This window comes from Sciurus vulgaris (genome assembly GCF_902686455.1).
Source record: "Sciurus vulgaris genome assembly, chromosome: 9".
Classification (NCBI taxonomy): domain Eukaryota; kingdom Metazoa; phylum Chordata; class Mammalia; order Rodentia; family Sciuridae; genus Sciurus; species Sciurus vulgaris.
The window spans coordinates 24,059,442-24,086,228 of NC_136469.1; the positions used below are offsets into that span (position 1 = coordinate 24,059,442).

A 26,787-nucleotide genomic window follows, 5' to 3' on the forward strand; every position below is an offset into this window, starting at 1 on the left:
TGGTAGGATCTATAGGATAATAATTTGAAGTATAACTTTGGCAGATTGTTGACTTCCACAGGGATGATTTCATGCAGAAAATTACTTTAGGAAGAAGTTTTATGTGAAGTAAATAAAGTAGTTGAGGAACATGGTGACTGTGTGCTCTAGAATTGGGACTTATGAGAAGACCTAAATTGTAATCATAAGGAAAAAGAGCATATCTTCAATCATCTTAATCTTTAGCATCAACTCTGTGGAAAAAATAGCCCTTAGGCAGACTGAAAATAAATATTCAGAATAGAACAGCAATATGCCTTCACATTATATGACTGAAGAAAATTAAGAAAAGCTAATAGTAGTTCCAGGGCTTTCATTCTTCTTGAATTTACAAGTATTGATGCAAGAATCTAAACAATTTAACCAGTTCCACTCCACAGGTTTTAAATTGAGTGTCTACTGTGAACACTTTGTTTAGCATTTAGTGTACAATATCTCGTGTTTTTTTTTTTTTTTTTTTGCAGTGCTGGGGATTGAACCCAGGGCTTTGTGCTTACAAGGCAAGCACTCTACCAACTGAGCTATATTCCCAGCCCTCGGTGTGCAATATCTATAAGACAAGGTTCATAGGCAAGGAATTTTTGCTAAAGCATGATTCTCAACCTTGGCACTAGTGACATTTGGGGCCAGGCAATTCTTTGTTGTAGGTGGCTGCCCTGTAAACTGAAGGATGCTTAGCAGCATCCTTGGCCTCTATCCAGTAGATGCCAGTAGCATCCCACCCACACTGACAAGTAAATGTTTCTCTAGACATTGCCAAATGTCCTAGGTAGGGGAGACAAAATTACTCCTGGTTAAGAATCACTATGTGGAAGAGATAAGATATATAGATTTGAAATCCAAAATAAGCTGTGTGGATACTTTTCCATCCATTCATTTAACTTATTTTACATTCAGTCTGGGCTAAAATTTCTAACTGGTAAAGAATTAGAAGCAACATGCATTGGGGGAAGGGCAGCATCAAGATGCATTTGCATAGTGTTTACATAGGGCTGAGAAAATGCCATTTGTACAAATAAATGAATGAGGAGGGGGTGCCCCAGGTAATGATGGGAAGGGGAGGGACAGTGAAGTTCTCTAATGCTCTGCAGAGCAACTGGTGGACTATAGAAATTCACAAGAGGGAGGCATGGGATGAAAAAGTTCCAAAAATGCAGACCCTGGGCAGGACACTTTGTAAATTAACAGTGAGAAAAAGAAGAGATGTCTCTGGCATGAGAGCACAAAGGAAGAGGGGAAAATGTTAAGATGGCAGTAAAGAAACCACCCAGCTGTATCAGAGGATGGTTTTCCACTGGTGGGAGCCGATATTGGACAGTTAAGGTGGGGCTGGGTTCTGAGGGCCTCCAGTGCCAGGCTGAAGGATCTGTCTTTGAGCAATGGGAAGTCCTTGTAGGTTTTAAGGGAATTAGGATGTTTTAAAAATTAATCCTGCATGATTGTATATAGTGAGTTAGAGGAAAGCTCAATAATATGAAATATGTCTTGAGATACAGCACATCTGCTTGGAACTGGCTGATTGATAATTGTCCCTTAGAACTGCTTCATGATTACAAAACGTACTTATGTGTTTTAGGATCACTCTTAGGTGATAAAACCCGAATGACGGAGTTATCAAGAGATATGAATGCATACATCAGGCCATCTCCTACCAGAGGGACTTTAGGAGGTGTGACAAGGACCACAAATGAAGCTATTCTGTTATGTGAAGGAGGGGGGTATGACATCATTCTTATTGAAACTGTAGGTGAGTGTGATATTCTTTCAGAAAGGTACTATTATAATGAATGCCATATAAAGATGAGTGACAACTAATTACATTTTGTTCATTCAGCAGATACTTACTAAAATTGTAATTAAGTACGAGAGATTACCCCAGACTCCACAGGAAATAGGAGCATATAGGCTACACTTCCTAACCTCAAAGAGCTTGTCATTTGGAGTGTGACAGTGAGCCACTGGCTGGATCACTATTATCACGAGTGCCAGAGGAGAGCAGTAGACTTAGTATGAACTGTACAAGCAAAGCCACCGCCCGTTTTGTGTAAGCGCATTTCATGTCTATAGTATTCATTAAGAAAAGTAGTGCAGTTAGGTATTTTTTTATTTTGGGGGCCATTTTATTTCATATTTATATCCTTAGCCCAAAGTTATGTGCAATGAAGACACTGAAATGAAAATTCCAAGAAAGTCACATTCTTGTGGAAGACCATCTGTTACGTTACGGTATCATAAATGTTTGTGAAGCAACCTAACTCAGATTTAGGGGACTCAGTGAAGGCTTCCTAAAGGAGGTGACAGCTGGACTCAATTTTGAAGAAAGAATAGGAGTGAATCAAAATATGGGTGAAAGGCATTCGCAAAGACCCTGAGGAGGGAGAAAGCTGGACTCACTCAGAAGTGCTGCTCACTCGGGTACTTACAGCACAAAGTGTGAAGAGAGGGGTTAGAACCAGATCCAGAGCTGAGTGTCAGGGGCCTCGTGTGCCATGTCAAGGAATTCAGAGTTTGTCCTGAAAGAAGTGGGAAGCCATTCGGGGTGAGCAGGAAAGGGAGAAACCGAGATACGCATTTTGGAATATTCCTGGCAGCAAAGCATAGAATGATTAGAAGAGCAGAGGCAGCAAGCAGTGAGGAGGCGCTTGTACTAATCAGAGAAAGAGATGGCAGGGCTCTGACCCAAACAGGGGAACTGGGAATGGAGAAGAGAGGGATTCAAAAAGCAGTGAGCATACATTGGCGGGGCTTTTTCCATGATTAGGTATAAGAGATGAGGAAGGAAGAGAAGATGGAATAATCAAGAATGCTGCAGAAAGAGGGATTTGGAGGGGGAGAATCATAAGTTCAACTGTGACTATATTAAGTATGAGATGCTTATTAGGTGTACAAGTGACTGTGTGTCTTGAGAAAGGACTGAGTAAGAAAGACAGATTTAGCAGTATAATTCAGAGTTTCATATTTCAAGCTGTAAGTTTGGTTCAGCTCACCTGGGGAAAATATGGGGCAAAAATGGAAACTAAACATCAGTTTTCTGGGGCTGCCATGACAAAATACTGAAGACTGGGTGGCTTACACAACCGAAATTTGTTTCCTCACAGTTCTAGAGGCTGAAAATCCAGGACCCAGATGCTGGCAGGACTGGTCTCTTCTGCCACCTCTTCTCTGGGTTTGCAGATGACTGCCTTCTTGCTGTGTCCTCACATGGGCTTTTGTCTGTGCACATGTTCCCCTGGTGTCTCATCCTCTTCTTAGGAGACGGTAGTCCTATTGGATTAGGAGTTCTATCCTTATGACCTCATTTAATTTCTTCAGAGGCCCAGTCTTCAAATTCAGTCACCTCAAGGTTTGGGGCCTCAACAAAGGAACTGGGAAGGTAGAGGTAGCCTAATTCAATCCCTCGCACTAGCCAGGTCTGGGCTTTAGCAACTCCATCAGTTGAGCTTGGACAGAAGAGCTGCCTGAGTGGAAACAGGGGCATCGAAGGAGAAGGCAGTATGAAAACCAAGGATGTTCCCTGGAAGTTGTATTTAACCACTTATCCTAGAGGCTTTAAATAATTTTTCCTAGTGATTCAAGTAAGAGAGAGATTCTTTTCTTGTAAATGAAAGAATTCTGGGAACAGGCAGTCCAGAACAGGTGCTGGCTCTGCAGTGATGTCATGCCCAGGCTGCTTCGGTCTGTCTGGCCTCACTTCACTTTGTTTGCATGCTCAAGGTTGCTCATGGTTCAAAGATATCTGATGAAGCTCTGACTGTCACATCTGTCACGTCTGTGTTCCAGATGGAAGGAAGGGAAAGGAGGTGGAAGGAGTCAGGAAGGGGTAGGCAGAAGAGGTGCACCTCCTGGGTGGGATTGTCTTCTTTAACGAACTTTCTTGGAAGCCCCCTCTCTTGACTCTTGCTTTCTCTCAGTCCCATCCCTGTTAAAGGGGACCTCATGAATGGCCTTTCACCTGGTACAGTGATGTTCCCAATAACATCAGGGCAGGGAAACAGGGAAGAAAGCTATCAAACAGGCAACCACGAAGGAGGGAGTTTCCAGAGGAGTTTTAGTGGCCGGGGGATGTGGAAACCAGATTTAAGAGGGTTGAGATTAATGTGAAGTTGAGGCAGTGAGCACGAATTGCTTTTTCCAGAAATTTGACTCCAAAGAAAAAGTGGGAAATATGGTGAGAAGTTGAGTGATTTGTCTGGTTTTGCTTGGTCTGAGATGAGAGTGGCTTGAGCACAGTTCATATGATGTGTCAAGGAACTGGAGCCTGTAGGCACAGGCAGGTTCAAGACAAGGAAGAGCGAGGGCCAGGAAGTAGGAAGGAACGAAGGTTCCCCTTCAATATTTCTTCCACCAGCTGCAGAGCAGGCAGCCGGACTGAGTTTGTATCTTATCTGTTTTTCTGTGGAAGGGGATAGGGAGAAGCTGGAGAAGTTCACCCTTTATTCCTCTGTGAAGTGGGTGCCACAGTGATCAGGTACGGAGATTGTGGGAGATCACTGTTGTGGGAAGGAGGCTGACCGAGGGCCCTGCTGGGGATTGCTTTTACTAGGCAGTGAGGAAGATGTGGCAGATGCTGGAGACCATGACCTTGTAGTGGTGACTGTCCACAGTGCAGTGACTTCTCAAGCATGCCTGGAAAGAGACAGTACACACATTTGGATTGATCTGTGATTGGGGGTTTGCAGAATGCAAGTAAGAAGGAAAAACTGGAAGTATCAGCAGCATGCTTTAAGATTAGAGTCACAGGGTTCCAGCTACTCACTGATGAAAGACAAGCCAAGAAAGCTTTGAGAGTAGGAGAGAGTAGAAATCCCTCAGCTCTCCATTCAGTCGAGGAATAGCTCTAATGGGAAAAAGGGAGGGAGAGCTAGAAAGGTAACCAGCTTACTTAGGTAGTGGCATTTAATAAATTCTTCAGAGGTGGGGGACAGTGGTTTGCTCATATGCAAACCACATATGATCATATGTTGGAAACTTAATCCCCAAATTTGTATGTGAATGGTATTTAGAGGTGGGACCCTCATGATGGTACTAGTGATTTTTTAAGGAGACCTGAGCTACCGTGCTTGCTATCTAGCCTTGTGATGCCCTCCACCATGTTACAATGCAGCACAGAGGCCCTCACCAGATGTCGAGCAGATGCTGGCTCCAGGCTCTTGGTCTTCCCAGCCTCCAGAACTGTGAGCCAAATAAACTTCTATTCTTTATAAGTTATCAGTCTCAGATATTTTGTTACATAAGCAGAAAATGGACTAAGACATGGGATGTTCAAAGGAGTGAGTGTGTGACCATGAGTGTGAGTGAATAAAGTGGAATGGAAATGATAGTAAAGTTGAGAAAGTGTAATAACTGTGAATATTTTAGGACATAGTTGTGATTTAAATTCCAGGTGTAGGTCAGTCGGAGTTTGCTGTTGCTGACATGGTTGACATGTTTGTTTTGCTACTGCCACCAGCAGGAGGAGATGAATTGCAGGTAATTATTTTGATGTTTCCTCTCAAAATACAAAGTACGTATCTCTTAAGATACAAATTTCTAGTGTCGTGTTTTTGTAAATTAAGTTGAAAATAGTATAAAGAAAGAAACACCATTCACATTGGCTACAATACCTGAATCAAAGGCAGATTGTCTTTCTGTATTTTCTCCAACTTACAGTAATAGAATGAATGACTTTGAGCTACTCATACAACTTAAATTTTTCCACCTATAACATGGAAGTGACTGGAATAAATGGATAGCTCTGGCTAAAAGAGACACCATTACATGAGTGTTTGTTACCAAATAGTTATTTTTAACTGGGATGCCACCATCACAATTTATATATCATGCAATAGGTGTCTTACTCTCCTTCTGCAGTGCAGTCCTGGCATTAACTCCCTAGAGTTAGTGTGGACTTCACAAGTCTTCCCCATGCTTCCCCTCACTTCAGACACCAACTGCAAGCTCCAGGGTTCACAGGCCAACCCTGACCAATGGCCACAAATTTGGGGGTTCCCACTACCCCTCGGGTTTGATAATTCATTAGAATAGCTTGCATAACTCAGAAGGCACTATATTATAATTATAGTTTTATTACAAAGGCACAAATCAGTATCAGCCAAATGAAGAGACACAGAGGAGAGTTCCAAGAGGGTCCCAAACATAAAAATTCAGGACACATTTCCCTCGAGGTACATCAACATGTTGTCACCAACTAGGCAGTTTCCCTGAGCTTGCTGTTCTTAAGTTTTTATTGGGGTTTCATCAGGTAGGCATGATTGATGGAATCACTGGCTATATAATTTAACTCATTCTCTCACTTCCCTTCCCCCACAGAGGCTGAGCCCACATCATCTGATATGAAGTTCCAACCCTGTAATCCTGCAGTTGGTCATTCTAGTGTGATCAGGCCCCCATCCTGAGTCCCAGGCACTCACCATGAGTAACAAATAGTTTAAGAAATACTCAGAATTTAGAGGTCCTTCCCAGCAACTTCAGACAAAGACAAGATATTTTCTTGTGATGTAGAATTTCCTTTTCAATTTCATAATCCTAAAAAAAAAAGCAATAGCAGACTATGGTTGTTGTGATTTAGAAACATTAACTATTAGAATTTAATAATTAAAAGTAATATATTGGTTGAGGATTCTCTGCACTACATTTTTTACATACACATGTGTAAAACAGATTAAATTCTCAATAAATGCCAATTGAGAATCACAGTCTTTGGAACAGGAGTTCTCTGTGTTTCTCCTTTGTTAGCAAAGCAATAAAACTTCATTTTCCTTTTGTTCAAAAAAAATTCCTATTTCAATAATGGTACTTTATTTTTCTGTTCAACCAACAATTATTAAATACCTATTGAGGGCCAAATGTGGTGGTGCACACCTATAATTCCAGCTGCTTAGGAGGCTGAGGCAGGAGGATTGCAACTTAAAGTCAGCCTGAACAACTTAGCAATGCCCTAAGCAACTTAACAAGATCCTGTCTCAAAATAAAAAAATAAAAATTGCTGAGGATGTGGTTCAGCAGTTAAATGTTCCTGGGTGTAATCCCCAGTACCAAATAAATAAATGAATAGATAAATAAATAAATACTGAAGGAGTTAAAATACACCATTTGGGAAAATTGACTATTTTGAGTTAAAGGCACTTGAAAAACTGCAGATATATTCCTCTGGCCTTCTTTCAATGTCTTAGAAGCGGAGAATGAATTCCCACGTGAAAAATGTCTTCCTAAAGTTAGAAAGACAACAAGATTCTTATGATCAAGAACCTTCTACTAAGGAGGAAGTAATTCTTTACAGATCTTGTTAAAATAATTATTTTCTTTTAAGCCCCTGAATGTATTCTAGTTGCATCTTACAACTTACTTCATCTGATTCAGTATATGTTTTCAACTCTGCCTCTTCAGGCTTTTTTCCTGATAAGACTTCCATGTCAGATAAAACTTGTATTAAAGAACTGTGTATAATTTAAAAAAAGTAACATATATAAAAGTACATGAAAAGGAATTTTTAAATAATATTATTATTTTTTTTTTTGCCTTTATTTATTTATTTTTATGTGGTGCTGAGGATCGAACCCAGTGCCTCATACATGCTAGGCAAGTGCTCTACCACTGAGCTACAACCACAGCCCCTGAAAAGCAATTTTAATCTTAGATGGATAGATATATTTTCCAAATGAGATTTGGTCCTTGAATATTATCCTTTATTTCTGATATTTTTATGCAACATAATTTAAATCAAGAGGTAGGACAATTTTAGCTATCAGGTTATTTTTTCTTATTTGCAAGTTTGAAAAATGCTATAGACATTTAAGAAAACTTTTGAAGGTGTTGTTTTGAGAAATGCAGATGTTAGTGATGTGTGTTTTCTTTTTAAGCATCCTTCTGATGGATGGTTTTGTATCCTGCGCTGTAGCTCACAAGAATCAGAATCCATCTGAGACGGTGTGAACTGTCTCCTGCCGTTCAATCGTGCTATGTCTTTGATCTATTTACTGTAATTCTGAATGTATTCCACTACACTAGTCTGTAAGTTGGGAAGAGATGTTAAAAATGACTTCTGTAATCCCAAGAACTGGTGGATTTAAGTAATTTTTATCAAGTAATTGTGATTCCTGTCATCCAGAGATTAGAGAAATAGAGAAAAAAAGCAAAGTGTTTGACTTTCAAAATCATAGCATTAAGTGGTTGTTATTTTCAAGCTAGTTGTCACTAAATGAAATGTTTCTGATAATCTCATTCTTCTTCCCTTTTTTTACACTAGGGTATCAAAAGGGGCATAATCGAGATGGCAGACCTGGTAGCTATAACTAAATCTGATGGAGACTTGATCGTGCCAGCTCGAAGGATACAAGCAGAGTATGTGAGCGCACTGAAATTGCTCCGCAAGCGCTCAGAAGCTTGGAGACCAAAGGTTAGTTTGCATTTCATTCTATACTTTTCACCCTGAGTGGACTGTGTACATTAGGAGAGGACATAAGTTCCAGCTAGACACATAATCAATCTGTGCTTGAATGTGAAGATTATAGTTTTAAAAATATGACAAAGCCAGAGTATGTAGCCATGATTTTAAATATGATCTTTCAACCACTGGGTGTCAGAAACTAGAATGCAGGGTGATAGATTAGATTGCTTAATGCTTGACTTGAGCCATTTCGAAGTGAGAGCAAATCCATCCTGAAAGGAGCCATCCTTAAGATTATGGAACAATTAATAATTTGATTATCTGTATTGGAATTTGAGTACCAGAGAAGAGACTTGCAATGTGATACTTCCATTCCCATTATGTTTGTTGGAGGCTGTTTTCAATAGTGACAAAAAGCAAAGAAAAATTCTGTAGTAAGTGGTGCAATCATATTGATTCCGACAGTTTTATCACTAGGAGGACACTGTGTTATTAAAGAATAAGCTGTAGTCCTTCTAATGAGGATGATGGCTTACCTTACTGTCAGCTCCCGTTTTCCATAGTCACATTGTGTTGAGTCCAGAGCCACCTTATACATGCAGGTGCTGGATGCTTAGCTGTTAGCCTTGCTGAGTCAGATGAATTTGACAGAGAGAATGGAACTATTCTCTCCACCTGGCTTTATTTTCTGGCACTCAGGCCTCAGGGAAACTTCCCTGATGTAGCCTTTCTCATCCGTGACTCTCTTGGGAGTTCTCCAGGGTGCCCCTGACCATCTATCTGTACAATCCCAAATTAAAATAAATTTCTGAGCTAAAGAATTTGACCTTGAATCAATGTCTTATTTCTGCTATGCACTTAGTAATCCTAGATTCATTACACTAGCATATGTGTCAGAAAATTTACCTTGACACAACAGAAAAGTCTCATTTTTGTCACTTGCCTATTTCTATAAATTGCAAAAATTAATTGGTAAACATCAGAGTCTTAGTGAAAATGTTTTCTATCATTTTCTTCTTTTCCAATAGGTGATCCGTATTTCTGCCAGAAGTGGAGAGGGGATCACGGAAATGTGGGATAAAATGAAAGAATTCCAGGATCTGATGCTTGCCAGTGGGGAGCTGACTGCCAAAAGACAGAAGCAGCAGAAAGTCTGGATGTGGAATCTCATTCAGGAAAACGTGTTAGAACATTTCAGGACCCATCCTTCTATCCAAGAACAGATTCCCCTTCTGGAAAGAAAGGTTCTCAGTGGGGCCTTGTCCCCAGGACTAGCAGCAGACTTGTTGTTGAAAGCTTTCAAAAGCAGAGACTAATAAATACATCCTATACCATCATGCTACATATTGTTTCATAAAGTGTTTTTTTTTTTTTTTTTGAAAATTTTTTTAGTTGTAGATGGACACAATACCTTTCTTTCTTTCTTTCTTTCTTTCTTTCTTTCTTTCTTTCTTTCTTTCTTTCTTTTATGTGGGACTGAGGATTGAACCCAGTGCCTCACATGTGCTAGGCAAGCGCTCTACCTCTAAGCCACAACCCCAGCCCCCTCATAAAGTGTTTTAATATTCAAAAAATCACTTGTATGTTTATACCGTAATTCTTTTATAGTGCCTTGGCTTCTTTATTTGTAAACTGTGCTTGAAAACTTGAAAGAAGTTAGATGTGGATGGCAAGATAGGGCAATTAGGCACCCTGTTGTAGGTTACTGATTTCCATTTCTTTCTATTCTTACACCCTGGGATAGTGGCCTATAGGATGCTTTCTTCTTATCAGTCAGGAGCAGAAAAAGCTGAGGCGGAAAGAAAAGGTCACACACCTAAAAATGGCTTTGATTCTGTATTTTCTGAGTTTCCAGAGAAAATGTAAACAAGGGTGACCACACTTTTGAAGTCTTACCTGAGGCCAGAACAATATATAGCAGGTTTTTAAGAGTTGAAAACCATGATTGGCATTTAGTATACCAGACTATTCTAGAAATTTCTGAAGTAGCCATGTCCACTAGTAACAAGACAGCTGGGATGATTAATGGGGTGGGCATGATTTTAAAGTCTCCTTGTATGGACTGGCAGACCCCCACCAATGATAGGAAGGAGGACCAGAAGGGAACTGAGAATTGCAATTAAAAAAGTGGCAGAATGTCCAACCTAAATGGACCCAGGTGAGATCAGAATGTTTTAAGGTGATTCACTGTGAAGATTGTCAAAGACTTTCATTGATCTTCTTGGCCATTTCACTTCATATCAGCATTTTAGAGATCTACTTTTTTCTTGATGATAAACAGCAAGTTTTGTCCTATGGAGGAAGTGTGGCACAGTGATTAAGGGCCTGGGTTTTGGAGCTGGACTATGTGAGTTTAAATTCAAACAAGACCACTTACTCTTCGATTGGACAGTTAACCTAACATCTCTATGTTTCAGTTTCCTACAGGTAAAATGAGATTGGGCTACAACTCTGCCAAGTTAGGATTTGATGAGATGCCCCAGGAAAATTATTTAGCTATCATGATGGCATATAGGAAATACTCAAAATTACTATCATTATTACATTAAAGTTTTGAATACCTGAGGGAATTCAAGATGGCGGACTTGAGGAAGGCTGCATTCCTACTTGCTCTGTGATTCGGTGTTCAGACAGCAAGAGTACTGCTCTGCCAGGTGAGTGGGAGAGGAATTTCATTAAAACTCATTATTGGGCCGTCAACGTGTCTTAGAGACTCAGAAATTTGGGCACATTAAACAAAGAAGAAAGTGTACATTGCAGTTCAGCCGGTTGCGGCAGCAGCAATAGCAGTGTGGTACTGGTTCAGCAGAGGGAGGGGGAACACAGGAACAACACAGACAAAATTAGTACAGAAACCTGAGATCAGAAAAGCAGGCTGCCCTTAGCTGATCCAGAGGCTGTACTGAAAAGTGCTCTCTTTCTAAACTGACGACAGAACTGAGACAGAGCCATCTTGAGGTGGCCATGCTGCAGCTCCTGCTACAGGAGCAGGGAGATCTGCAGCTGTCCTGGACGAGGGTGTACCTAACAGAATAGGAGTGAAACAGGCACAGATGATATTTTACCTTCGGGAATTCAAGTCAGAAAAGCAAAAGGGAGCCCAAGTCATGTCCCCTTTTGAGAAAGTGGACAGCTGCAGCAGGTCAGGAGTCTGAACAGGCAGTATAAATACACTCAGGGACTAAGCCTGGGAAGCCTGAAAACACTATCTATGTTCATGGGCAGCAGAGGGAGTGAAGGATTGGCTTTCCAACCCCATGAGTAGAATCCTTGGGAGGCTCCCAAGATCCAGACTCCCAGCAGATATCGGCAACTAGGAGACTCTAGGGGTGTGTGGATCTAATCTCTCTAAAGCAGATAAGACCCAACAAAGCTCCTGAGTCTTTATTAAACCTAAGTCCCATCTGCTGGAATTCCATTCATAAACTCTGCAGTGCCCCCACCCTTGGAATGCATCGATCTGGTCTGTGCAGACATAACTAGCCAGTGGTACTTCCCATCCCATCCTACCTCATACTGGGGAGAAGAGAAGCTGAGAAATGTTTGAACTGGCTTCAGTCTTAGGTCACTCCAAATGGCAGCTTGGAGAGCAACACCAGAAGAGGAAGGAATTAATGACCCCCACCTGCTCTTGCTCTCAGTATGTAGCCCCATAAGAAACAGAAACAAAGACAGTGGGACAGTGTTCATCTACTCCTGTTGATTATTTTGACCACCTCAGTGGAAATGATTCCTTAATTTTTCATTAAGAATTTTTTTTGTTGTTTTTGTGTATGTTTTGCTGTGTTAATTGGTTCATAGACATATATATATATATATATATATATATGCATGTTTGTTCCTTTTTTCTCATATTTAGCATTTTTTAAATGTATTTGTTTTTCTTTGCCTTGTCTTTTGAGGGTTAGGGGTTTTTATGACTATATTTTGGTTTTGTTTTATAGGTTTTTTCATTTATCTGTTTCTAGTTTCTCTTTCATTTCTTCTGCTAACAGCCAAATTCTATTGTTCTCTTTCACTCTCCCTTTACTTTGTTATGTCAATTTTTCTCCTCCTTTCTTATAACCACCACACTCTATAGCTCTTCTGCATTCTCTGATCACTTTTTGAAATTATGAACTCTTTTCTACCTTCCTATCACATGTTCTTTTCTCTTAACTGTATTCTTACCATCTTTTTTCACTAATTAGTTTATATAACTTCTGTTCCCACCATTAATGCTGTTGCAGTTATTATTGCTGTGGATGACATAGTTGACACCTGTTGTTTCCATTAATGCCAGATATAGTTCATGGTTACTTATTATTTTTGCTGTTGGCAATTGCTGACCCTACCATTTCTGTTTTGTGTAGCAATTAACACTGTAGATGTCATATTAGGAACCAAGTATTTGGTTTAATGTTGTATATTCTTTTCTATGGTTGTTGCTATTATTTGTTTCCCCTTATTCTGTGAGGTGCTGGAAACCTACAGGGACACTACAGGTTCACGGGGTAGAAACTCTCCTGCTGAACTAAACTCAACCAAAAGACAGTGCACTTTGTTCCACACTCAAATTAATGACACTGAATCTTCAACTCTCCTATAATGCGGAGAATAGAAAAGATGAAAACCCAGACTAATGACCAGGCCTCCAGTAGAAATAGCTAGAGGTGAGCCCCCAGGTCCCACCTACAGACCTCCATTGCTATAGCAAAGACAGAGAAATAACACAAAGGCACTGGACACCACATCTACAAGGGTGTCTCAGTTCAGACCTCTTGGCACACTTTGGTAAGTGAAGACTGTGCCCAACGAAAGTCCACACATAAGAGTGGAAGAGAAATCTCTTCAAACAGATGCATAAAACCCAATGCATGAATACAAGAAAAAGCAAGCTAAAACAACACCTCCAAAGTTCATAACTCACCAGCAAATGACCCAAAAATAGTGAAGTGGATAAAATACCACATAAGGAATTCAAAAGAATCTTTGTAAAAATGATCAATGAATTTCAAGAGAACACAGAAAAACAACTGAATGAATTAAGGAAGTTGGTACAGAATATGAATGAGAAATTCATACTGTCATTGGATTCTATTACTATAGAATCTAGATTTGTTTGGATCATTTTCTTCCCTTGTTTTTTCATGTTGTTCATGTATCTTCCCCTCTAGTGCTGCAGATCTGGGGTATTGCAGATTTCCCCCTATAGGCTTATAGTGGTCCTATAGGTGTCCAAAACCCTTTCTTTAAGGGGAGATCAATATTAACAGTACCCAAATCAGACACTATGCAATCCCAGATCAAATAGCCCCTATGGGGACAATAACATCATGTAAATAAGGGAGAAAGTGACTCTGAGGGAACAGGTAAACAGAAGGAAAAGAAAGCAAGAAACGTAAAGAAATAAAAACAAATATTTTTTTAAAAAAGGAGAAAAAAGAAAATCTACTGTATAACAGTCATATACTAATGAAACCTCCTGATGTATGAGAGGTACCTGACAATGGGCTTCAAGCCTCCAGCAGGCGTCGCAAGATGGGATTTGCCCCACCCGAAGATCGGAGCTACGGCTTCCAGGATTATCCAAGATGGCTGCTCTGGCTTCCAAATGTGTTGGCAAATGGGGAGCTGCAGCTCAGGGGTGGTCGTGGTCAGCTGGAGTTCCTGGAGACAGGAGGCAGTTGGTCTGGCAGTGGTCCTGGAGGTCAGGTGTGTTTGGTGTGGTTGTGGGATCCTGGAGGCTGGGTGCAATCAGTTGGTCTGGGTTCCCGGTGATAGGGCACAGTCAGTTGGTCTGGGGGTCCTGGCAGCAGGGAGCAGTCAGTTGATGTAAGGGCCCCAGAGGCAGGGAGTGATCAGTCAGGCTGAGGGATCCTGGAGACAGGACTCAGTCAGTCCGGCCAGGGGTCCTACAGGGCCTGGCTGTTGTCTCAAAATGGCGGCAGCCACGTGTAATCAAACCTACAGGTACTGTAACAGTGAACTTCCATACAGCAGCAGGCAGCTGGTTCTCCACTGGCAGTCTGCGGTCAATCTATTGGCAGCTGTCGGAGGATCGGGAGGTGAACCTCAAGCGTTGGGTGATGGATAGAGGCAAGGCAGGCGATGGACAGGCGAGAGGCAGGCAAATGGCGGATGACAAACGCCTGACAGTGAGCAATCTACTCTCAAAAAGGCGTCGATATGTTGGCAGATTGCAAGTGATCACAGCAGACAAATGGGGTAAAGAGCAGGGGATTGATAAGCAGCAAAAACTGCTTCACCGAGAAACAGATATCCTCTGCTTGAATCTGGCGTTGCGGAGCGACAAGGAATGCAGCCTCCCTCTAGACCACCATCTTGGATCTCCCAATTATAATCCATGAATGAGAAATTCAATAAGGAGTTAGAAATACAAAGAACCAAACAAATCTTGGAAATAAAAAACAATAAATCAAATAAAATGTTCAGTTGAAAGTCTCTCTAATATGGTAGACCATGCTGAAGACAGAATCTCAGAGCTGGAAGACAAAGTGGCCAGCTTTGACTATTTAGACAGTATTAAAAAAAAAAAAAACCATGATCAGAATATTCAAGAACCCTGGGACAACATGAAGAGACCAAATTAAAGAACCATTGGAATTGAGGAGGACTGTGGGATATGAACTAATGGAATGGATAAGCTCTTCAGGAAAATAATGACAGAAAATATTCCAAACCTTTAGGATGAGATGGACATCCAGATATAGGATGCATTCAGAACCCCAAATAAACAAGATAAAAAAAAAAAAAGACAAAAAACACCTCTCCACAAACATATTATAATTTAAATGCCTAACACGCAGAAAAAGGATAGAATTTTGGGGACTAGGGTTGTAGCTCAGTGTTAGAGTGCTTGCCCAGCATGTGTGAGGCACTGGGTTTGATCCTCAGCACCACACAAAAATTAAAAAAATAAAGGTATTGTGTCCATCTACTACCAGATAGATAGATAGATAGATAGATAGATAGATAGATAGATAGATAGATAGATAGAATTTTAAAATCCTCAAGAGAAAAACATCAGGTCACATTTAGAGGCAAGAAAATTGGTATGACTTCTGACTTCTCAGCACAAACTCTACAAGCCAGGAGGGCTTGGAATGATGTGTAAAGAGAATAACTGTCAACCAAGACTGCAATCTCCAGCAAAGCTATCATTCAAAATTGAAGATGAAATAAAAATTTTCCAAGATAAGATGAAATTAAAAGAATTCATGACTACTAAACTGGCACTACAGAACTTACTTAAATATTTCACACAGAAGAAATAATAAAACCTCAGAATCTCACAAAAGAACAAAACTCATTTGAAGAGTAGCTAAGCAAATAAGAAAAGACCAAATTAAATATAATAAATAAACCTAATGGCAGGAATTAATAAACATCTCTCTGTAATAAAGTCAAATGTAAATGGTATCAACTCTCCAATAAAAAGACATAGGCTGCCAGAATAAATTAAAAAACAAGACCCAACTATATGTTGTTTGCACAAGATGCATCTTACAGACAAAGACAGCCACAAATTGAAAGTGAAAGGATGGAAATTGGTATACCATGCAAATAGAGCCCCCCAAAGCAAGCAAGAGTAGCTACTCTGATGTCTGACAAAGCAGATTTCACATCAAAATTAATAAAAAATGACAAGGAAGTTATTTCATATTAGCAAAAGGAATAATTCAACAAGAAAACATAACAAATAATAAATATTTATTGCCCCAAATATGGGTGCAATTAATTGAAGCCCCAGATGGACCCCAGTATAATAATACTGGGTGATTTGAAAACACATTTGTCATAAATAGATAGTTCATTGATACATAAACTCAGTAAAGACCATTGGACCTATAAATCAAATAGACCTAACAGACATCAATAGAATATTTCATCCAACAATAGCTGAATACATTTTCTTCTCACTGGTTCATGGAGCCTTATCCAAAACATGCTATATTTTAGGCCACAAAATAAGTCTTAGCAAATATAAAAAAAATTGATATGATTCCTTGCATCTTATCAGATCATAATGGAATGAAATTAGAAATCAACATGAACAAACCCTACAGAAACTATGTAAACACATGGAGAATGAACAATACTATTTTGAGTGATGAATTGGTGATAGAAGAAATAAGGGAGAAATTTAAAATTTCTTAGACTCAGATGAGAATAATGACACAACATACCAGAACTTCTGGGATACATGGAGGCCATTCTAAGAGGAAAGTTTATAGCCTTTTTCTGAGTGCCTACATAAGAAAATCAGAAAGATCCCATATAAAAAATCTAATGTTGCATCTCAAGACCCTTAAAAAAGAACAAACCAATTCCAAAACAAAAAGAAAGAAGGAAATAATTAAGATCAGAACTGAATCAGTGAACTTGAGAATGAAAATATATATATAAAGGATTGATGAATCAAATAGCCAATTCTTTGAAAAAGATTAACAAGATTAATAAACCCTTAACCACACTAACTAAAAGAAAAAGGAGAAAAATGAAATAAAATTCAAGATGTAAAAGGAGAAATCACTATAGATATCTCGGAAATTCAGTAAATCATTAGGAACTATTTTGAGAACTTATATTCTAATAAATTGAAGAACCTAGAAGAAAAGGTTACATTTTTAGACAAATACAATCTGCCAAGACTGAATCAAGAGGCTGCAGGAAACTTAAACAACCTAATAACTTGTATTGAGCTACAAACAATAGTAAAAATCCTTCCACAAAGAAAAACCCAGGACCAGATGAATTATCAGCTGAATTCTACCAAACGTTTAAAGAAGAACCAATGCTAATACTCCTCAGATTGTTCCATGAAATAGAAAGGGATGAGACACTTTCAAATTGTTCTATAAAACCAGTGTCACACTCATACCAAAATCAGATAAGGACACATCGAGGGAGGAAAACTACAGATCAATATCCCTGATGAACTCAGATGCAAAAATAGTGAAGTATTAGCAAATCAAGTTCAACAGCATATTAAGAAGAGTGTACACTGTCACCAGGTTTATTTTATTCCAGAGATGCAAGGATGGTTTAATACACTGAAATCAATAAATATAATTAATCACATTAACAGAATAACAGAATTAAGGACAAAAATCACTTAGTAATCTGAATAGCTACACAGAAGGCCTTCAACAAAATTCAACACTCATTCATGATAAAAACCCTGAAGAAACTAGAAATAGAAGGAACCTACCTCAACATCATAAAGGTTATATATGTGAAACTTCACACTAACCTCATAGCAAATGAGGTAAAACTGAAAGCATTTCCTTTAAAATCTGGGACAAGACAAGAGAGTCCACTCTCATCACTCCTATTTAATATAGTGCTAGAAATTCTAGCCACCACACTTAGGCAAGAGAAGGCAATAAAAGGGATAAAAAATAGGAAGAAGTCAAATTATCATTGTGTTCAGATGATATGATCCTATCCGTAGAAGCAAAAACACTCCACCAAAAACTACTAGAACTAATTAACAAATTTGGCAAAGCAGCAGATTACAACATCAGTATACAAAAATCAGTAGCTTTCCTACGTGTAAACAATGAATCTGCTAAAAAAGAAATCAGAAAAACATTCCATTCACAATAGCCTCAAAAATAAAGTAAAATACCTAGGAATAAATCTAACCAAGGAGGTGGTTAGATTTCACCTCCTAACCAAGGAGGTGAAAGCCTTCTACAATGAAAACTATAGAACTCTGAAGAAAGAAATTGAAGACAACCTTAGAAGATGGAAAGATCTCCAATGATATTGAATAGGCAGAATTAGTATTATCAAAATGGCCATCCTAACAAAAGTGTTATACAGATTTAATGCAATCCCCATCAAAGAACCAATGACATACTTCACAGAACTTGAAAAAACAGACCTAAAATTCATTTGGAAGAATAAAAGACTCAGAATAGTCAAAGCAATTTTAAGCCAAGAAAGCAATGCTGGAGACTCACAATACCTGACTTCATATTATATACTACAGAGGTATAGTAAAAAAAACTGTGTGGCACTGGCATAAAAACAGACACACAGACCAATAGTATAGAATAGAAGACACAGAGACAAATCCACACAGATAGTCATCTAATCCTTGGCAGATATGCCAAAAACATACATTGGAGAAAAGACAGCCTTTTTAACAAATGATACTGGGACAACTGTTTATCCATATGTAGAAGAATGAAACTAGGCCCTCATCTCTCATTCTGCACAAAAATCAACTCAAAATGGATTAAAGACCTTGGAATTAGATTAGAAGCTATACAACTCCTTAAAGAAAATATGTGTTCAAGGCTCCCACTTTTAGACACAAGCAACAACTTTCTCCAATAAGATCCCTAAAACTCAGAAATGATGCCAGGAATTAATAAATGGGACAGTATCAAATTAAAAAGCTTCTACACAGCAAAGGAAACAATTAGGAATGTGAAGAGAGAACCCACAGAATGGGAGCAAACCTTTGCTAGCTACCCTTCTGAGGATTAATAGCTAGAATATATTTTAAAAAACTTCACAGTAAAAAAAATTAAATAACCCAATTAATAACAGAAAAATAAATTAAGCAGACACTTTTCAAAAGAAGAAAAACAAATGGTCAACAAATACCTGAAAAAAATAATGTTTAGTATCATTAGCAATTAGGGAAATGCAAATCAAAACTATACTGAGATTTCATCTCGCACCAGTCAGAATGGCAGTCATCAAGAATATAAATAATAATAAATGCTGGAGAGGATGTGAACTCTTCTTCTCTGCTTTCCAGTTGGCATGGGCTGAGCAGCTTTCCTCCCCTATGCCTTTCCGCCATGATGTTCTGCCTCACCTCAGGCCCACAGTAATGCAGCAGGCCCACCATGGACTGAGACCTCTGAAATCATGATCCAAAATAAACTTCACCTCCTCTAAGTTGTTCTTGTTGGATATTTTGGTCACAGTGATGAAAAACTGACTAACAGGGCCTGCTTACATTGTGTATCACAGTGAAGAGAAACTGGAAGTTATTCAGCAGAATTACCTGATTTCAGAAAAGACCATTGTGACCAACCTATCAGATGAAAAACTGGCGTTTAGAAACTCCCTGAGGAGGCCAGGTTGCAGTGGCATGCGCCTGTAATCCCAGTGGCTCAGGAGGCTGAGGCAGGAGGATTTTGAGTTCAAAGTCAGCCTAAGCAATTTAGGGAGGCCCTAAGGAACTCTGTGAGAACCTGTCTCTAAATAAGATTTTTAAAAAGAGCTGGAAATGTGGCTCAGTGTTTAAGCACCCCAGGGTTCAATTCCTGGTACCAAAATTAATTAATTAATTAATTGAAAAAAAGGAAAAGAAACTCCCAGAGGAGGCATTCATAATTTCCCTTGGTAAGTTGTTGCAGGGAATAGCAAACCTCCTGTCATTTGTGGTACAATATATGACATAGTAATGCACACACTGACTTATAAAGAAGGTAGAAGAGCGGGGGTGACTTTTTTAGCTCTGAATTCTGTTATGCTCTGAATACTGTTTCTTATCAGTTTGAACCACTTTTAAATGTTATTGTAGATAATCATAAAATTCATTAGAAAACCCCTGGTTCTTATGTCATTATTGTACCATTGGCTATGATATAGAGAACAAATTCTGAAGTATTTTTCACCTTTATTTCTGTTATCTGCTATACTGGAAACCATATAATACAGCAAAATGTGTGTGTTTTTGTCCCCTTAAAAATCTATGCTCCCTTTTGTTAAGCTCAAAAGTCCTATCCCTTCTTCCCCATTTGTGATTCTACTGTACTGGGGATTCCTGACCTGGTCAAAAGCTACATATGGGATCAAATCTTAGCTCTGTCACTAACCAGCCATATGATTTTGAGCAAGTTATTTCTTTGGGTGCACTAATTTCCTTATCTGTAACATTTGGGTAATGATAACTACTTTACAGAGTTATTGAAAGAATTAAATAAAAATTGTGATGTGCCTGGCAGTCAACAATTAGTAGGTGTCATTACAAATATCATGCACAAACAATTATAATAGTTTTTTGTTCTTCAAATAGACTGGCATTTAATTTCAGATTGGCCAAACTCCTTAATCTTCTGCAGGTTCCTTACTACTAAGTGGGAATGATGCTAATATCTACCCAGAGTTGTTGAAAGGAGTATTTTAGTTAACATAGATACAGTGTCTCGAAATTGTAATTGGTAAATAAATATTAGAGAACAGTAGTTACTTCTTACGGTAGTTGTGAGGATTAAATGAGTTATAGTCTCCCTTCATCTTAAAAAGATTATTCTTTTCTGAGAAAAAAAAAACTCACAGTTTGACTTTGCATTAGTCAAAAAGCATAATTACCATTCATTTCTGTAGGTAGGAAAAAATGTGCTCTGTTACAAACTAAGTTCCAAAGTTGACATTTTGCTAAACCAATATCAAATCGCATTAAAATGACAATTACTTGGATAATATGCTAGGTATCATGATCCAACATAACCAGGCATTTTCTCTACTTTCCTGATTTCCCTGAGCTCTTAGAGCTCCTAGAAGTTTACACAAGAGAAAATAGCTCATCAACAACCTATTTATGATACTTAATCTTTAATGCAAAAAAAAAAAAGTAGAAAAATCAATGGAAGCCATTCAAACATTGCATTGATCCAATAGACTGCCATTGTGGACATCATGGTGCTACTACTAAGAACTACTAAACAACAAGGACTCTGAGAAAGGAAGTAACTCATACATTTGTGCAGATGACAGAACATTGGTCCTCCTGAAGTCAGAGAAATCTATCTATATGGGGCTTCATCAATGCAAATACTCCTAGGCCGGCTTTAGGAAACTCCTCCTAAAGTTGAATCCTTATAACCCAAGTGGTTATATAATAATGCTTCTATAATTCAAGTGGAGTGTCAGAACAGTGTTCACTAAATGTTAGTGTTATTCCCTTCGTGTTGTTATTCTTTAATAATTAACATTAACTATGTTATTCTTCAACAGTTAGCATATGTTAACTACTGAAGTAATTGAGTGATTGCATATTGAAGTATTATGTAATCTGAACAAGATTTGATATTGTAAAAGCCAAGAAAATTATGCAAAAGTTGACATTTTTCTTGTGAAAGAACAATCAGAACTTCTCTTTAACCTATTTGTTTTTATTTCTACTATAGTATTTGGGTTAGTTGGTAACTAACCAACTAAATGTATGCACTTTTTTACCCCCCACCCGGAAATGAATACTTAGTGATTATTCCTTCCCACAAAACTTAAATGTATTTGTTTTGTTTTGTCATTCTTGGAATGTTTGATAACAAAAATATCAGAATGGTGCAAAAGTAGTTACATTGGGTGCTTTTGGGTTTTTTAGAAAAAAATTAACTATAGTACAAAATGAGGAGGCTGTGAGCCAAAGTGCTTTCATATTTACCTGAAAAACTGACAGTATAAAGGTAACCTTAGGGCAATTTATTTTGCTTAGCCATCTCAGCTTCTTGGTGGAGTGAGATGAGGGCATATGTAAGTCAGTAAGCTACTCTCTCTTAGCAAGGTCAAACACTTAATCTAAATTAATGTTGCTTTTAACTAACAGAGGAAATCACAGGACTTCATCCTCAAAGCTCTGTAAACATAACATCCTCCTGGCCCATCTTCAAGTATGGAGAAAATTCTGTAGAAAAGTATCTTAGAAAAACAGTAAAGTCATTTATCTGGCTCATATGAATATGCCAGGTCTTGTTATATATGAAACCCAACTGTTTCAAAGATTGCTGTTCTCTTATGAATAAAGTCACATGAGCATTTATTCTTACACAAATTTTGCTGGCTCAGTATCCCAACATGTCTTGTGGGATCTTGGTTCCCTGATCTCTGCGGAAGCTGTCTCCACACATGCCCACTTTTCAAATGTAAGTCAACTTCTGCAAATGAGGCCCAGGTCATTGGTAGTTCTTCCTTTTCTGTTTGCACACCTTAGGTTGAATTATGATCTGCTAGCTTTATTTGTATGTGTATGTATGTGTATGCGTGTATAATTATACATAAGAATAATTATTATAAATATATATAACTATATGTAAATACCTTATAATTATATATATAATATTTATGTATATATATCTACAATGATATCTATCTATACATATTTTGCTGTTTTCATCAACCACCCCTCAAAAATGACATCATTCTCATTTTAAAGCAAAAGAATTGAGCATCAGAGATATTAAGGAATTAAGGTCTCTACTTCTAAATGTGATACATTATACACATTAGATTTAAATAATACTATTTTCCAAGTTGCTCAAAACATGAACTTCATTTCACAAACAGATACTATCTTCACTTATAGATTCCTCTGTGGTATAGAGTGAATAAGGGGTTTGTACATAATTTAGATTGTTCAGTGTTTTCACTTTAAACCTTGCTTCTGTAACCTAATATTCTAGATTTTGCTCTTTTTCAATTTTTTGTTTTAGTTGTAGATGGACACCATACCTTTAGGAATTGAACTCAGGGGCACTTAACCACTGTGCCACATCCCCAGCCCTATTTTGTATTTTATTTAGAGACAGGGTCTCACTGAGTTATTTAGCACCTCACTTTCGCTGAGGCTGGCTTTGAACTCTTGATCCTCCCTTCTCAGCCTCACAAGCCACTGGAATTACAGGCTTGCACCACTGAGCCTGGTACCTTTATTTTATTTATTTATTTATTTATTTATCTTTAATTTTTTTAGTTGTCAATGGACCTTTATCCTATTTATTTTTAAGTGGTGCTGGGGATATGCACCTCGTACATACACACCTCATGTGTCCTAGGCCAGTGTTTTACCACTGAGCTACAACTCTAGCTCCTAGATTTTGCTCTTTTGAAGAATGGTGCCTCAAGCTATTTTTTCCAGGTTACTTTTCTTTTTGTATTTGAAGATAACGTTTAAGACATTAAAAACCAATGTAAACCCAAACAAATATTTATAATATCAATTAAGTATTTACTAGGACCCTTAGCCAGAAGTGGCAGAAATCTATTAACTTGTGCAAAAAGAGGAATTTATTGGCTCATTTAATCATACAGGGAGAAGGTGAGGCTGCAGCAAGCTTCAGGAACACAATGCCGTGAGGGTTCTCCTTTCTCGCCTACGTTCCTCGGAGTAGCTGGATATGTCGCGACCAGGAGTGCTTAGGTCCAGAAGGACTTCCCCTATCTCCATAGACCCAGTTATGAAAGTCTTAAAGAAGCAATCATACTGGTCTGTCTGATAGCCAGAGTTCTCCAGGGCCAAGGCTGGGGGTTCTGTGATGGACTGGAAATACTTGACTTTGGGGAAAGACCAGTTTCCAAAAATCAGTTGGTGACAGCCACAGAATAATATAGGATTCTACGCACACAAAACAAATGCTTAGTACAGATGTCTTCATCTGTTTTGAATAAGGTAAGATAGAAATAAGTATTATTAATTGTATTATATTAAAAGATCTGGGGGCTGGGGTGTGGCTCAGTGGTAGAGTGCCTGCCAAGCATGCACAAGGCCCTGATATCATTTCCAGCACAGGAAAAAAGGTCTGATCTTCATGAAGAAATTAATTATTGGTATCATACCATTGAAACACACACAGATGAAGTTCATATAGTCAACTGTTTCATGTTCAAATTTTATGTGGCTATAACATTCTTATTTATTGGAAATTTTGATCCAGTTTTACAAGTAGAATATTTTTCTTTTTTTACATTTATTAAAATATGATTTACTCTTTGTTAGAGTGAAGATCCATCTGAAAACAAGTCAGGATCAAGAGTCTAAAGAGAAATGGTTAAAAAAATGGTATCCTTTAGGCATTTTTAAAACTGTCTAACAGATTAATAGGAAATTTTAGAGTTATTTTAGCCTATCCCCTTTTATATAGTAGAAGAAGCTGTGACGCATGGAAAGCAATAAATTTTAGACACAGGTTTTTGATTGCATGGTTGACCTACTCAAGGCAACTCAAGAAAGATGGATTTATCTTAAATACAGCAAATCTCATGAAAATCCAAAGGCAAGAATCAAAATCAGTCTTCAAGTATCAAGGCAACAAGGATCTCCATTTTAAACTGCATCCTGTAAAGAATTTGAAAATTATTTATCTCATTCTTACAACAAAAATTGCTGGTTGTTATTGTCCCCCCAAATATTGTACATGTGCTAAAAGACTTGCTTGCCAGCCTGCTGAACTATTTTGAGACTGTGCCCTTGGAGGGGTCATTGGACATGGACACTGACACCTCCCTCTTTCTCCTTGCTTCCTGGTTTCAACTTTAATATTTCAGTTTCTTTGTTCCTGATTTCAAATTCCTGAGAGACTTCTGAGTGGCCTGCTCCACTTTTGGAGACAAGGGTCACTGAGGGAGAATCTATGGAAAGGGTTGCCCAGAATCTGACACCCACCTCAATCTGAGTTGGGTAGGGAAAGGAGATAAAATATAAATACAGTCCCTGCTTATTCACGAAGAACAGTTTTAAAGGCACTTTTTTATGAAATTTATAAATGGAGTACCCCAGAATGAATTATCTGGTAGATAAACGACTTTCAAAATGAGTGGAGTGTTTTGCTTAAGTCGTGGGTATGAAACATGTCTCTCTTAACTATTTACTCAATGATGTCTGTTATTACGTAAATTAGAAGCAATTTGTTAAGAAAAACGTATTGCCTATGGACCACAATATTTTTTTTATTGTGGCAACACACACATACAACATAAAATTAACCTTCCTAACAATATCCAAGAATACAAGTACAATATTGTCCACCATACAGACTTTGTTGTGCAACAGATTCCCCAGAAACACTTCTGCTTTGTATGACTGAAATGCCATGCCCACTGCTATGGTTTGAATGTGTTCCCCAGACAGCATGTGTTGGGGACTTAGTTGCCATTGCAATAGTACAGATGCTCCTCAACTTATACTAGTTTCAGATCTTTGGAGAAATCTCTAAAACCATTGTCAATTGAAAATATCATAAGTATCTTGGTCAGCTTCAAGTTACTACAACAAAATACCTAAGACAGCTAACTTATAAAGAGAAAATATATATTTAACTTACAGGTTTGGAAGTTCAAAGACATGGTGCCTGCATCTGCCAGTTCTGGTGAGTACAGCAGAGGGCAATGGTGGGAGCACACACTGGAGCACACAGTCACAACTCAAGCCTGGAAACAGAGACCAGAGAGCACAATAAATTTTGAGAACATATCCCCAATGATCAAAAGTCCTCCTACTAGTCCTCATCTCTTAAAGGTTCAGAGCACCTCCCAATTCCACCATCCTGGGAACCAAGCATTCACATAGGGACCTTTAGTGGACACTCATCTAAGCCCAACAACAACAAAAAAATTCTTTTAATACTCAAAACCTACCAAACATCATAGCTTAGCCTAGGCTACCTTACATGTAGCCTAGGCTCAAAACATTTCTGTTAGCCTACAATGGGCAAAACCATTTCACATCAAGCCTACTTTGTACTAAAGTGTTGAATAGCCCATATGTTCGTTGAATACTGTACTGAAAGTGAAAAATGGAATGGCTGTGTGAGTACACTTTCGCACCATCATAAAGTTGGAGAATCAAGGAAATCAAGCCATCATTAAGTCAGGGACCTCTGCTGTAAGAGGTGAGGCCTTGAAGAAGTGATTAGGCCAGGGAGCTCTGCCTTTCATGAACGGATTGATATTGTTATCATGGGAGTAGATTCCTTGTAAAAGGATAAGTTTGGCACCCTCCTGCTTCCTCTCTTGCCCTCTTCCACCCTGGGATGCTGCCAGAAGGCCTCTCCCAGATGCCAGCCCCTTGACCTTGGACTTCCTAGCCTCCAGAATTATGAATTATTACCCAATCTGTGGTTTTCTGTCATAACAGCACAAAATAGGCTAAGACATCCACAGGACAACTCCCAACCTTCTTCCAGCTCCTGGTAACCACCATTCCACTTTCTGTTTCTGTGAGTTTGACCATTTTAGATATCATGAGGCTTTTGTCTTTCATGACTGGCTTATTTCACTTAGCACAGTGTCTTAAAGGTTCATCCATGTTGTAGCATGTGACAGGATTTCCTTCTTTTTAAAGACCAAATAATATTTTATTATACATATACGTATACCACAGTTTCCTTATCCATTCATCTGTCAATGGGCATTTCAGTTGCTTCTACCTCTTGGCTATTCAGAATACAGCTGCAATGTGAATAAGGTAAGTATGCGGAGACCTCTATGAGATCCTATTTTTGATTCTTTTGGATATATATCTAGAAGTGGGATTACTGAGTGTTATGGTAGTTCTATTTTTAATTTTTTGCAGAACTTCTATTATGGTTTGGTTATGAGGTGTCCCCCAAAAA

General features: G+C 38.5%; 1 protein-coding gene across 8 annotated transcripts in view; it reads left to right on the plus strand.

Annotated features, from left to right (window-relative positions):
• Positions 1-9,767, plus strand: part of MMAA (metabolism of cobalamin associated A) — a 29,259-nt gene extending 19,492 nt beyond the window's left edge. For all 8 annotated transcript variants that reach the window (XM_079154165.1, XM_079154163.1, XM_079154169.1 and 5 more), the window contains 4 exons: positions 1,616-1,786; positions 5,423-5,508; positions 8,285-8,434; positions 9,454-9,767. In XM_079154165.1, the coding sequence (XP_079010291.1) occupies positions 1,616-1,786; positions 5,423-5,508; positions 8,285-8,434; positions 9,454-9,741 (695 nt within the window). In that variant the 3' untranslated portion in view covers positions 9,742-9,767. The remainder of the gene's footprint in view (positions 1-1,615; positions 1,787-5,422; positions 5,509-8,284; positions 8,435-9,453) is intronic.
• The last annotated feature ends 17,020 nt before the right edge of the window (positions 9,768-26,787 follow it).